We start from the raw sequence: 12,429 nt of genomic DNA, 5'->3' as shown, positions 1-12,429 counted from the left end.
AGGCAGGAAAGTGGGTATAAAAGGTGGGGCCTTCCTGTCAGTACAACTTGTGCCCCAGAACTCCCCATGGGAACAGACTGAAGTGTCTCCAGTTAAAAGCATCTTTCTGCTTAGAATTTTGACTCCAATTCTATTCCACTCCCTCTACTCCCCTCCTCCAAAGAGTACTTAGCCAATAAATCACTTCAATAAGAATTTTCATCCCAAGCTTTGCCTCAAAGGGACTTCAGTGAAACCACAAACTTAATATATTAGTCAGGATGTGTCATAGTTAACCTATATCCATTTTAACACTCGATTCCTTCACATCTGTACTTTGTATACTTTTGTTGTAAAATAGTATGTGATTTTACCAACTTCACTATAGACATACTACAATTTTCTTATTTGTCTATTTCGTTTAAAAACTACTACTGTTACTCCAATTTTAATAAATAATATTCTTTTTTTTCTCTCTAATAGTATCAGTGCCTATTTCCCCATTTGTAGGCTACCTCATCAGTAGCCTTAGCTCTTTAAACCTTTTCTGAATTTTTTTCTTCAAAAATTGTGACATTGTAAGAAGGAAAAACACATATCTTGTTTTGCTTTACTCTTTTATTTTGCGGCTGCTTCTAATAATAGTATCTGTCATGTAAGATGGAAAATGTTACATTTTTGAACTGACATAAATGTAAAATCTAAAGTAATAGGAATATTATAATCACTACTGCATTCATAATGTAGCAACAGAAAATAAGTATTTAGTTCATCACAATCCTAGTAAAATGATTCACATTTTCTGAATAAACTTTATTGGCTGCTACTATCATTAATCATTCCTAAAGTTTGTAGTGTAATAACTGTAAGATAATCATTAAATATTTCCCTCTCTGTCTTTAAACATTAAAAGAATTAGAATATGACATTGATATAGTTTGGCTGTGTCCCCACCCAAATCTCATCTTGAACTGTAGTTCCCATAATTCCCACATGTCATGGGAGGGACTGTTGAGAGGTAATTGAACCTTGCGGGTAATTACCCTCATGCTGTTCTTATGATAGTGAGTTAGTTCTCATGAGACCTGATGGTTTTACAAGGAGCTTTTCCTGCACTTTGCTTATTTTTCTCCTTCCTGCCACCATGTGAAGAAGGATGTGTTTGCTTCCCCTTCCGCCATGATTTTAAGTTTCCTGAGACTTCCTCAGCCCTGCTGAACTATGAGTCAACTAAACCTCCTTCCTTTATAAATTACCCAGTCTCAGGTATGTCTTTATTAGTAGCGTGGGAAGGGACTAATACAGAAATTTTAACAGATTATAAACAAAAAACAAAGACTCTGAAGACAAATTTTGATTATACACATTTAGAGTTAAATTTTTATTATTTGTTCCTAGAGCATATCAACTACAGAGTACCTGAAATTTTTCAGAATATGTCTTAGAATTCTACAAATAATATAGTTTCATAATGATTGAGAAGTTTTGCCTTTACATCAAAAGAACAAAAGAGTTAAACTAAATTGCAAACTGAAATTATATCTCTTAAAAATAACATGCTTTTCCCAGCAGTATTGTGTCTCTTACCTGAAGTCAGAACCTGCTCTTCTACCATTTTCTGGAATCCCAGGATCTGGACACATGTCAGAGACCAGTGCAACACCTCCTTGGCTCACTGTAACAGAGAGAAATATTGTTAAAATATTGTGTAGCTACGGAGGAAATACACAGATAAAAAATGTATTCTAGGCATTTTTAGTTCTTCAATGATCATGACTTAAGATGTGATCTTCAAAGGAATTAAAACACCTTAAATACATTCAAATAAGTGTGCATTCTCATTGGTGAAAATCAAAGATGTCTTTTCCAGTGTAAGGATGATAATCTTTGGTTTTATCTCTTTCATTATTAAGAGGTCAAAATTTAATAAAATACTTGTTCCTTACGACTACTTTTATGTCAGGTCACAACTAACAGCATAATGAGAAAAATACATACATTTAGAGAAAAGAAACCCTTCACTCATTCCCATGGATAAAAACAGAGACGATATTTACTAAGATCTATACGTAAGATACTTCTTAAAATTACTTATATTTTAAACAATGAAGTGTATCATTGAACTAAAAACCATAGTGGGTTCTTTGTTCACATGCATTGATTTACCTCTTGAATTTCATGAAGAAATTTTTCTCCTGGGACTTGCACCATCACAGAATAGTTTCTCAAAAACTCTTTTGCTTATTGGACAAAGTGGCTGTCACTTCATCATTCATTTCACCCTGTATAATTTGTCTAACCAAACTAAGGCATTTCTTTTTTGCTTTTCCCAGGAAGTTGCTTAACAGAGGGCTTGGGACCCAATTCAGTGTAATGAGGTGTGAGGAAGTCCATAAGAGTGCTTCTGGGAAACATTACAGTTTGCTAATAAAGAACATATCTATTTTACCCTGGAAATTTATGTGTTCGGATTTCAAATGTTATAATCCAAGGATGGAGACAACAGCATGTATGGAACAGAATAGATTTTGTCAAGTACCTGGACCTGCTACCTTATTGTTGGGTCAGAAAATCAACCAATTTAGGTGTAATATCCCAATTCTGAACATTCTGTTGTATTTATTATAGTTTGTTTACTATAGTTTAAATACATTGAATTGATGATTCAATTATTTGCAGCTGAAAAGTGTACATATAAATACACATTTTTTCACATATATTTTAAAAGATTCCATAAGAAGAAAACAATGTAACACTTTTACACTGTCGGTGGGAGTGTAAATTAGTTTAACCATTGTGGAAGACAGTGTGGCAATTCCTCAAGGACCTAGAAAAAGAAATTCCATTTGACACAGTAATCCCATTACTGGGTATATATCCAAAGGATTATGAATCATTCTATTATAAAGACACGTGCACAAGTATGTTCATTGTGGCGCTGTTTACAATAGCAAAGACCTGGAACCAACCCAAATGCCCACTGACGATAGACTGGACAAGGAAAATGTGGCACATATACACCATGGAATACTATGCAGCCATAAAAAAAAATGAGTTCGTGTCCTTTGTAGGGACATGGATGAATCTGGAAACCATACTTCTCAGCAAACTGACACAAGAACAGAAAATCAAACACTGTATGTCCTCACTCATAGGCGGGTGTTGAACAATGAGAACACATGGACACAGGGAGGGGAACATCACACACTGGGGTCTGTTGGTGGGGACTAGGGGAGGGACAGTGGGGGATAGGGAGGTTGGGGAGGGACAACATGGGGGTAAATGGCAGATACAGGTGATGGGGTGAAGGAGGCAGCAGACCACATTGCCTTGTATACACCTGTAACATTCCTACATGATCTGCACATGTACCCCATAACCTAAAGTACAATTCAAAATATATATATATATATATATATATATATATATATATATGTACGTATACAATAAAAGAAAACAATATGTTCAGATATATGTGGAACTCATGAATCATTTGATCAAAACGATGCATAAAAACCACAGTAATTACAAGTTTAGTTAGTTTTGAGATGGAGTTTCACTGTGTTGCCCAGGTGGGAGTGCAGTGGCACAATCGTGGATCACTGCAGCCTTAACCTCCCAGGATCAAGCAATACTCCCACCTCAGCCTCCCTAATAGCTGGCAGCACAGGTGTGTGCCACCCTGCCCAGCTAATTAAAAAAAATCTTTTGTAGAGATGCAGTCTCTCTATGTTGCCCAGACTGGCCTCCAACTCCTGGCTCAAGGGACACTCCTAAAGTGTTGGGATTACAGACATGTGCAACCACATCCAGCCAAAATTTAGCTTTTATTGCTAAAGTAGAATAAATTTGGGTAACAATATGAACCTTCATTTAAATACAAATTCTACTGAATACACTATATGATTTCACTCTTCGTAAGTACTTCACTATTCCAAAGTGGTTAAGATATTTTTAGGTATTTTTATTTTTTAATAATATTTTTAAAAATAACATCTAGACATTATTTTGCTGCATGATGTGAGAATTACATTGAATTCCAAAATTTTATTTTCTAGATATTTAATGTTCTCAATATTATTTCAAAATAATTCATTAGGTTGGGTGATGGCATCAATAGGTAGTGAGACAGAAAGCTTCAGACCCTTATTTCTTCATGGAAACACCAAGTAACCACCGAAAGATTAAGATAATTTTACAGGAGCTCTACATAACAGTTAAAAATCTCTATCAACCAAGCAAATGCCCAGGGAAGAAAAAATATATTGAACACAGAACTATATTTCATGGTTTACTCTCCATTGTTTCATACCATGCCTGGCGTGGCACAGTGCAGCTGAGAGGAAACGGCCCGATTTCCAGGTTCCTTTCTAGAAGTGAAGAAGCAGAGAGAAAGCGGTTGGCAGCCCTACGGCCACTCTCTGGGTTTCCTGACAGACTGAGGTCTGTCTTTTTCTGACTTGGAGCTCAGTGGAGAAAGGGTGGCATCACTTGGATCTCTGGCTAGAAGCCCTGAGAGGCTGTGACAAGCACTGCTGTACAGAAAGCTGCAGCTAGTCTGCAAAATCCTGGGTACCTTGGGGCAAGGGATTCCAGGTAGAGGAATATAATAATATAGATATTACTGACCTTATAAGAAGGAGAATTTGGGATGTGTGTATATATATATATATATATACACACACACACACACATATATATACACACACAATGTATATATATATATATACATACATGTATATATATATATATACACATACATGTGTGTGTGTATATATATATATATATATATATATATATATATGGCCCCAATTAGACAATGAGATTCTTTGGAATATTAAGATGTTTAAAAGAAGGTAGGGGGAAAATGAAAAAATGAAGACAAAAAAGTAAAAACACAGCAAAAGGTATGGACAAATCCATACCTTTGGTGGGGCACGTACCCACCAAAAACCTGAGAGCACCTAATATCTTCATTCCAGGTTGATCTCAAGTCTCAGAGGCCTGAGGTGAATATCTTCTACTACATTCTCCAAAGATTAAGACAGGTAGTTTACTTTTTTCAAATGCTTATTTTTTAACAAAAATCACAAGGCATACAGAGAAACAGGGAAACATGGCCCATTCAAAGAGTCACAATGAATCTCTAGATACAGTCACTGAAGAAACATATGAAGACTTAATAGACAATGAATTTAAAACAATGAATTTAAAACAGTGATTATAAATATGAATTGAAATAAATGAATATAAACTTTTCAAATGTAAGGAAAGTCATAGATATACAAATTTAAGGACCTTAATGAACTCCAAGTAGGATAAACATAAAGAAAGAGACCCACAGACAGAAGCATAATTATAAAACTGTTAAGAGCCAAAGAAAAAGAGAGAATCTTAAAAGTAGAAAGAAAAAAGCAAGTCCTAGAAACAAGAGATTTATAATAAGACTATTTATAATAAGACTTCTCCACAGACATTTCACAGGTTAGAAAGCAATGGATCGGCTGCTTGCACTGGCTCATGCCTATAATCCCAGCACATTGGGAAGCTGAGGTGGGTGGATCACTTGAAGTCAGGAATTCGACACCAGCCTGGTTAGCATGGTGAAATCCCATCTCTACTAAAAACACAAAAATTAACCAGGCGTGGTGGCGGGCACCTGTAATCCTATCTCCTTGGGAGGTTGAGACAGGAGAATAGCTTGAACATGAGAGGCAGAGGTTACAGTGAGCCAAGATCGTGCCACTGCACTCCAGCCTGGCTGACAGAGCGAGACTTCATCTGAAAAGAAAGGAAAGGAAAGAGAAAAAGAGAGAAAGGAGAGGAGGGAAAATATATTTAAGTGCTGAAAAAATGTCAGCTGAGAATTCTACCTCTAGAAAAACTGTCCTTCAAAAATGAAAGGGAAATTAAGACATTCCCAGACAAATCAAAGATGAGTGAGTTTATCACCCATATATATTCCCTACAAGAACGGGTAAAGAAAGTCCTTCAAGATGAAATGAAAGGACACTACACAGTCACTCAGGAAAAGTAAAAGGGTCTCTAGCATAGGCAAATACATGAAAACATATTTAAAAACATTATTATAGTAATTTTGACTTAAAACCTGTTTTTATTTTCTACAGTATTTAAAGATAAACACATAAAATAATGATAAATATGTGCTAATAGTTACATTATATATAAGCACGTAATTCATGACAGCATTAGCATAAAGAAAGGGAACAGACTTGTCAGGACTGAAGTTTCTGTATATGATCGAAGTTAAGTTGGTGTCAATTTAAGATAATGCCATCATTGTAGGATGTTACATGTAATCTCCATGGAAACCACAAAAGAAATATTTATAGAAGATGTGAAAAAGAAATGAGAAGAGAATCACATTGTGGCACTATAAAAAAGTCAACTAAACATAGAAGACAGTAGTAGTGGGTCAACCGAGGGACAAAAATCTGGAAAGACATATGAAAATTGAATTCAAAATGGTAAAAGTATGAGCTACCCTTCAAATAATTATTTAAAATATAAATGGATTTAACTCCCTCTTTTAGGCTGAATTATGTTCCTCCTCCCCACAAAAAGTTACACATTGAAGGTCTAACTCACAATGGACTGTATTTGGAGATAGAGACTTTGAAGAGGTAATTAACTTAAAATGTTGTCCTTAAGGTGAGCCCTAATCCAATACAACTGGTAACCTTCTAAGAAGGGGAAGTTAGGGCATGAAGATGTAAAGGAAAGTCCATCTGAAGACACAGGAAGAAGATAGCCATCCACAAGCCATGAGAGAAGCCTTGGAAGAAACCAACCCTTCCCAAACCTTGATCTCAGACTTCTACCCTCCAGAATTGTGGTAAAGAGAATTTCTGTTGTTTAAGCCACTCTGTGTGTAGCGTAATGCTTTTTTATGGCAGCCCTGGAAAATGAATCACTCCCAAACCAAAGACACAGGTTGGCAGAATGGGTTGAAAAGTAAATTAATAAGTAACAGGATCCAACTATATGTTGCCCACAAGAGGTTCACTTTGGGCCTAAGGACACACAGAGGTAAAAAACACTAAGAGTAATCAAAGTCACAGAGCCAGAGAGTAAAATGGTGGTTGCCAGGGGCTGGGGCCAGGGGAAGCAGAAGAAGGCTATGAGGTGTTACTATGTGAGGTGTTTCAGTGGAGTGTGATGAAAATTTGGGGAGATGAATAGTGGTGATGCATGTACAACAGCATCAATATATTTAAAGTCACAGAACTGCATGGGTTTTCTCTTCTTTTTTAACTTTTTTTTTTCTTTTTTTGAGACAGAATCTTATTCTGTTGCCCAGGCCAGAGTGCAGTGGCACAATCATGTCTCACTCCAGCCTCCATCTTCTGTGCTCCAGGGATCCTCCCACCTCAGCCTCCCAGGTAGGTGTAACTACAAGTGCATGTCACCACTCCTAGCTAGTGTTATTATTATTATTATTATTATTATTTTGTAGAGACAGAGTTTTGACACATTGCCCAGGCTGGCCTCAAACACCTGGGTTCAAATAATTCTCCCACCTCAGCCTCCCAAAGTGCTGGGATTACAGTGAGTTGCCAAGCCGAACCGGAAGTATATGCTTATAATGGTTAAAACCAGTAAGTGTGATGTTATGTCTCTCTCTCTCTTTGCATGTCTGTGTGTGTGAGTATGTGTGCATATTTCTATCATTCTGATCTCTATTACTTTTTTCTTCAACTCCATGTTTCCATAGTCTGTGCTATGTACTGGGGTACGGTTCCCAATCAGTAATCAGTAGTCTGCTACTAGTTCTCTAAAATTTGTCTCCTATAGGTATTTAGTTTTACTAATTTCAGATCCTAATGCAGAATGTTTCTTCTGCCATGTTTCCTCTTTCTGCCATCACTGGCTAGATGTCTTCTCTACTCCCTCAGGCAAAATCATTATTGCCGTGGCAAATTAAAACAGTTTCATCAAGGTGAACATCTAGTGAATGGCTATCATTGATGTTTGTCAGAAATAATAGACTCTAGCTTAGTAACTGCACATTTCCACAATACCCAAATTGACTGAAAAGACACCAAGGCTTACAACGGTCCACTTGTATTTTTCCTTTTCTATTTTTCTCATGTGGAATAATAGTTAAAAGAAATGAGAGAGATTAGAGCTACCTGCCCAAGTTGGTCAAAAACATTCTGAATCTTTTTAAAGATAATGCCAAAGTCACTTACTAAAGAAAGTTTACTTAATTGGAATTCTACAAGAGCACAAAATGAGTTAGACAAGCGTGAACGGATTGCAGAAGGTAGACGATAATAAGAAGTGATTAGAGATTAATTGTAAAATATGGGTGATTTTCTGAAACAGAAGTAATTGTTTAGTGTGATAAAGAGTCAGAAAAAGTATGGTGACAAATGGTATGTGCAAGCAAACGACAGCTCCAAAAAATCCCAACCACCCACTCCATCCGCACCATGAGTGATTGATTAATCTAGAAATGAAAGCTTCAAAGTTGGAAAGTCGTGAAGATGAATTCACTTCAAGTGGAATCCTCAGTACCTTAGAGAAACATGTTCAAAGAGAAGAATTACTGGACTTAATATCACTTTAATTTTGTTGAATTATATCTTTTCAGATCTCATAGAACACATGAAATAGATAGTAAAAAAATATGTTAAATTTAAGTCAAATCCTTGTAATTAAAAATCAAAACTGAAAATATTCAGTAGATGTGTTCATTACACACCATTAATACCATAGAAAGATATAAAGTTATGCAAGTGGATGATCAGATATAAATTAGACAGTTTGTGAAAGAGTTTAAATGAATTTGATTTTAAAAGTATAAATTATATATATTTTAAATGATTTTTTCAAAGCATGTTGATTTACAATACCTCATTAGATCTGCACAAAACTTTGTGACTCTGTAGGGCAGTTACAAAAATTCTTCTTCATTAAATTACCCTGCTCTTTGAGGACATGCCACACAAATATCAATTAAAATTCAACACGAGTTTCTTTGTAGCAAACTATACAGGTAGTCCAGGTGCCAACATGAAGAAAGCAACTGTCTGAAAAGAAATATAAGCAACTACTTCTGCAACAAAGATTAGAAACAAATAAATTAGTGGTGATAAGGTTTATATGAGTGAATAATCAGAAATAATTACAAATGAAGTGGTCAGAATAGCAGTGATGATACACAATTAAACTTCTAATGTTTGCTAGAAGCTTTAGTATCATTTACATACATTTTTAAATTTAATCTGTATAATCAGTCTGTGAATTGTTAGTATTAGACCTATTTTACAAAAAAGAAAACTGAGGCCAGAGTTAAGAATGAGTTGACTCCAAATCCAGGTTCCTTTCCATACATCTGTTGTAATTACCTTATGAGACATTACACGTTGAAGGGCTTTTTAAACTAAAGAGATACTTTTGGTTAATAAAAACTTTATTTCTAAAAATTTGCATTCATTTCCTAAAATGTGGTTAATATTAAAAATAAACAGAGCATCAAAAAGAGAAGTGAAAAGGTGTTTTTATTTATATTCCCAACCAAACATACACATGGGAAGCCGTATGGTTTGAACCATGAGGCTTTAGTTCAAACCATCTGGTAGTGATTTTCCTTCAGCTAAAAGAAAAAAAAAAAAAGGCTTTCCATGGAGAATATAATCCACTTTTAGAGAACCACATCCATAAACTGGCTTGACTGTTAAATCTCTGTGTAAGGCGTCATTTTCAGTTCAACGCTGGTTTACATTTGGAATACGTAAACCAAAATAAGAGCCATTTAAATCAATTCACAACTTTTAGCATGAAGATACTTGTGATTTATTATTATTGTATATTTTCATTGTTGGTACTGGCTTCTTCTGAGATGTACAGATGTATTTCAGTTGGATCAATTTTGAGACAAACTCTAACCATTTAAGCCTTCAGAGAGGTGACATATGTTTTTAGCTGCATAACCATCAGGAATGTATTTATGTAGAACATATTCTCTTTGAAATTTTTAGTAGCAGTCTCCCTACTCTATCGATGAGCTTCGGATGAGTGACAGCCCACTCTAAGACATCTGTTTGGGGGATACAACAGACTTCAGACCTTTCTGCCATACTCGGTTTGAAATACGTCAACACTGACATTTTTTTTTCCCTTCGGCATTTAATAGACCCAGTATTATCTCACTGAAATAAAGAGTAGTACCTACATTTTCATACATTTCTCCTCTCTGATTTTCAAGAGGTTTATTTCTCAGCAAAATTGAGAATTTATCATGGTACTGCCTTCTTCAAAAATGAATAACTTGATTAGATGATAATTTCAACAATAAAAATATTTTGCCATTGTAATCCTTTCTTTCTCATAGCTGTAAGACGATAATTTTGATTTACAGCATCATATGAGAAATTTCTACATGAGTAACAGAATGCTTTGTTATTTTTGCTGTTTTTACAGAACATTGGTACCTTCTCTAGCATTAGTTCTTTTTCCCTCATGATAGTAAATAAATGTTTATGCATTCTATATAAACAGACAACAGAAGAACCGTGCACACTTGGATGATAAAGTCTTATTATCAGAGCAATGTTAGAGGTTTTAAATGAATAGTTCACATAGAAGTAAGTTGCTCAGCACATATTGCTTTTATATGTATCGTTTTAGATCTCATATTAATGAATCTTCAACTGGACATTAAGAGGTTCCAACCCTGAATGGGAGTCAAGAGCTGTATTTTCCAAGTGTTTCATTTATTACATTGCCAGCATTTGCTCTCTGGGTCTTCTTTTCTCTCCCACTACACACCTTAATGTCCTGACTTTTAACACACAAGTGGTTGATCTCCTATTATCATAACTCATATGTCCAACTTTTACCCATGTTCTCTGGTTTCTAAGTCAACTGCCATGGTCTTAAATTAAGCTCTATTTTAGTTTATAGTAATTTATTTAAATTTCAGCTTCTAATGCTGTGTCCTAAAATACATACCTGAGAAACTAAAAATATATTAATGATTCTGTTGTACATGAAAATAAAACAATATGGCATTCAGAACCTTCAGTCATTCCAGCATTATTCTAACTACACCCTGCAGAGATCCTATGCTCTAAGTAGTTTTGAACACTGCAGATACTTACACCATCTTTATTGATTTTTACCATTGCCTCCCCCATATTATTTTTCTATCAGAGGGAAAAACAAGTAGATTTTTCATAAGGTTTCAGATATTAACAATTATCCTTCCAACTGATATATCCCAGTAGCAACAAATGTTCAAAAAGAAAATATTTTCTTTATAAAGCTTCAAATTAAACCAAGATGTTTATTTACTGTATGAATAAAATAAAAAAATAAGGACATTCTAGTATAAAATCAGTGTAAATGACCTTAACAAAATTAGGGGGACTGAACACTTTACAAGAGCCTGGAGAATTGTCCTCATCACGATCTGTCCTGTTGCACGTGATTCTCCGAGATGTTCCCTGGGATGTGTGTCGGCAGCACCAAAGAGAGACTCCTCTATGCCCTCTGACAGCCCCCACAAACGCAGAGTGACCATCACCTGGGAAAATCACCGGCTCAGCTGCACGACTTAGGGCCTGCCATCTCTGCTCCAGTCTCTTTCTGCACAGTAAAGAACTCTAGACTTAAGACTCAGAAATAGTTTTGGGGGCTCACTGAAAGGTATCTTACCAGATGCCCAATTATTCATGGTCTTTTAACAGTGACAATAGCATTCGACTGGGCCAGTTTATATTATTTTGCATAGAATCTAAAATTCAGGTTAGCAACTTAAAAATGGGAAAAAAATGAGAAAAATATTGAAGTCATTATACAATTTATTTTATAAACATATATAGTTATAGTTAAGTATATTTAAATATTTATGTAAAATGTAATAAAGTCTCTATTTGCCAGTTCCTAGATTTTAAAAACCATATTATCTATATTCTGTGAATGAGTCCTCACAGAAAATTTCTTTTTGATAATAGTACATAAGTGATTTCAGAATCTCTTAAGTGCATTCCAATACAGTAAATATAAATGATATAAGCATGTCTTACTTAATTTATGAATATGTTTTATTACTTTTACATATATTACCAATGTACTTAGAATAATAGAATAATATCATTAAAAGTTTAATAGTATGTACATGAAATATCATTTAAATATTAAAGTAAAATATAAAGTAAGTATATTTATATAAATATAAGTATTAGTAAATCAATACTATTTAATATTATGGCTTTATGTATCAAATATTAGTAGCTTATACAGGTTTAAATACGGTTATACAGTGTTTAGTATTTGTTTACCATAGTACAATATATGAGGAAATAATTTCAAGTATTTCATTATGAGTTTATGCATTTTTAAAGAGCAGAAATATTAAATTATCTGCTTGAGAATTTCTGTGATACACATAGTTTAACATTGTAATTAACATATCAATAA

At 34.7% G+C, this 12,429-nt stretch overlaps 1 protein-coding gene across 2 annotated transcripts in view; it reads right to left on the bottom strand.

Annotated features, from left to right (window-relative positions):
- Positions 1–12,429, bottom strand: part of CSMD1 (CUB and Sushi multiple domains 1) — a 2,098,967-nt gene that overhangs the window by 703,047 nt on the left and 1,383,491 nt on the right. For both annotated transcript variants that reach the window (XM_003940706.3, XM_074384178.1), the window contains exon 8: positions 1,567–1,654. In XM_003940706.3, coding sequence (XP_003940755.2) covers positions 1,567–1,654 — 88 coding nt within the window. The remainder of the gene's footprint in view (positions 1–1,566; positions 1,655–12,429) is intronic.

This window comes from Saimiri boliviensis, chromosome 13, assembly GCF_048565385.1.
Source record: "Saimiri boliviensis isolate mSaiBol1 chromosome 13, mSaiBol1.pri, whole genome shotgun sequence".
NCBI classification, from domain to species: domain Eukaryota; kingdom Metazoa; phylum Chordata; class Mammalia; order Primates; family Cebidae; genus Saimiri; species Saimiri boliviensis.
This window is presented reverse-complemented; position numbering and strand designations above follow the sequence as displayed.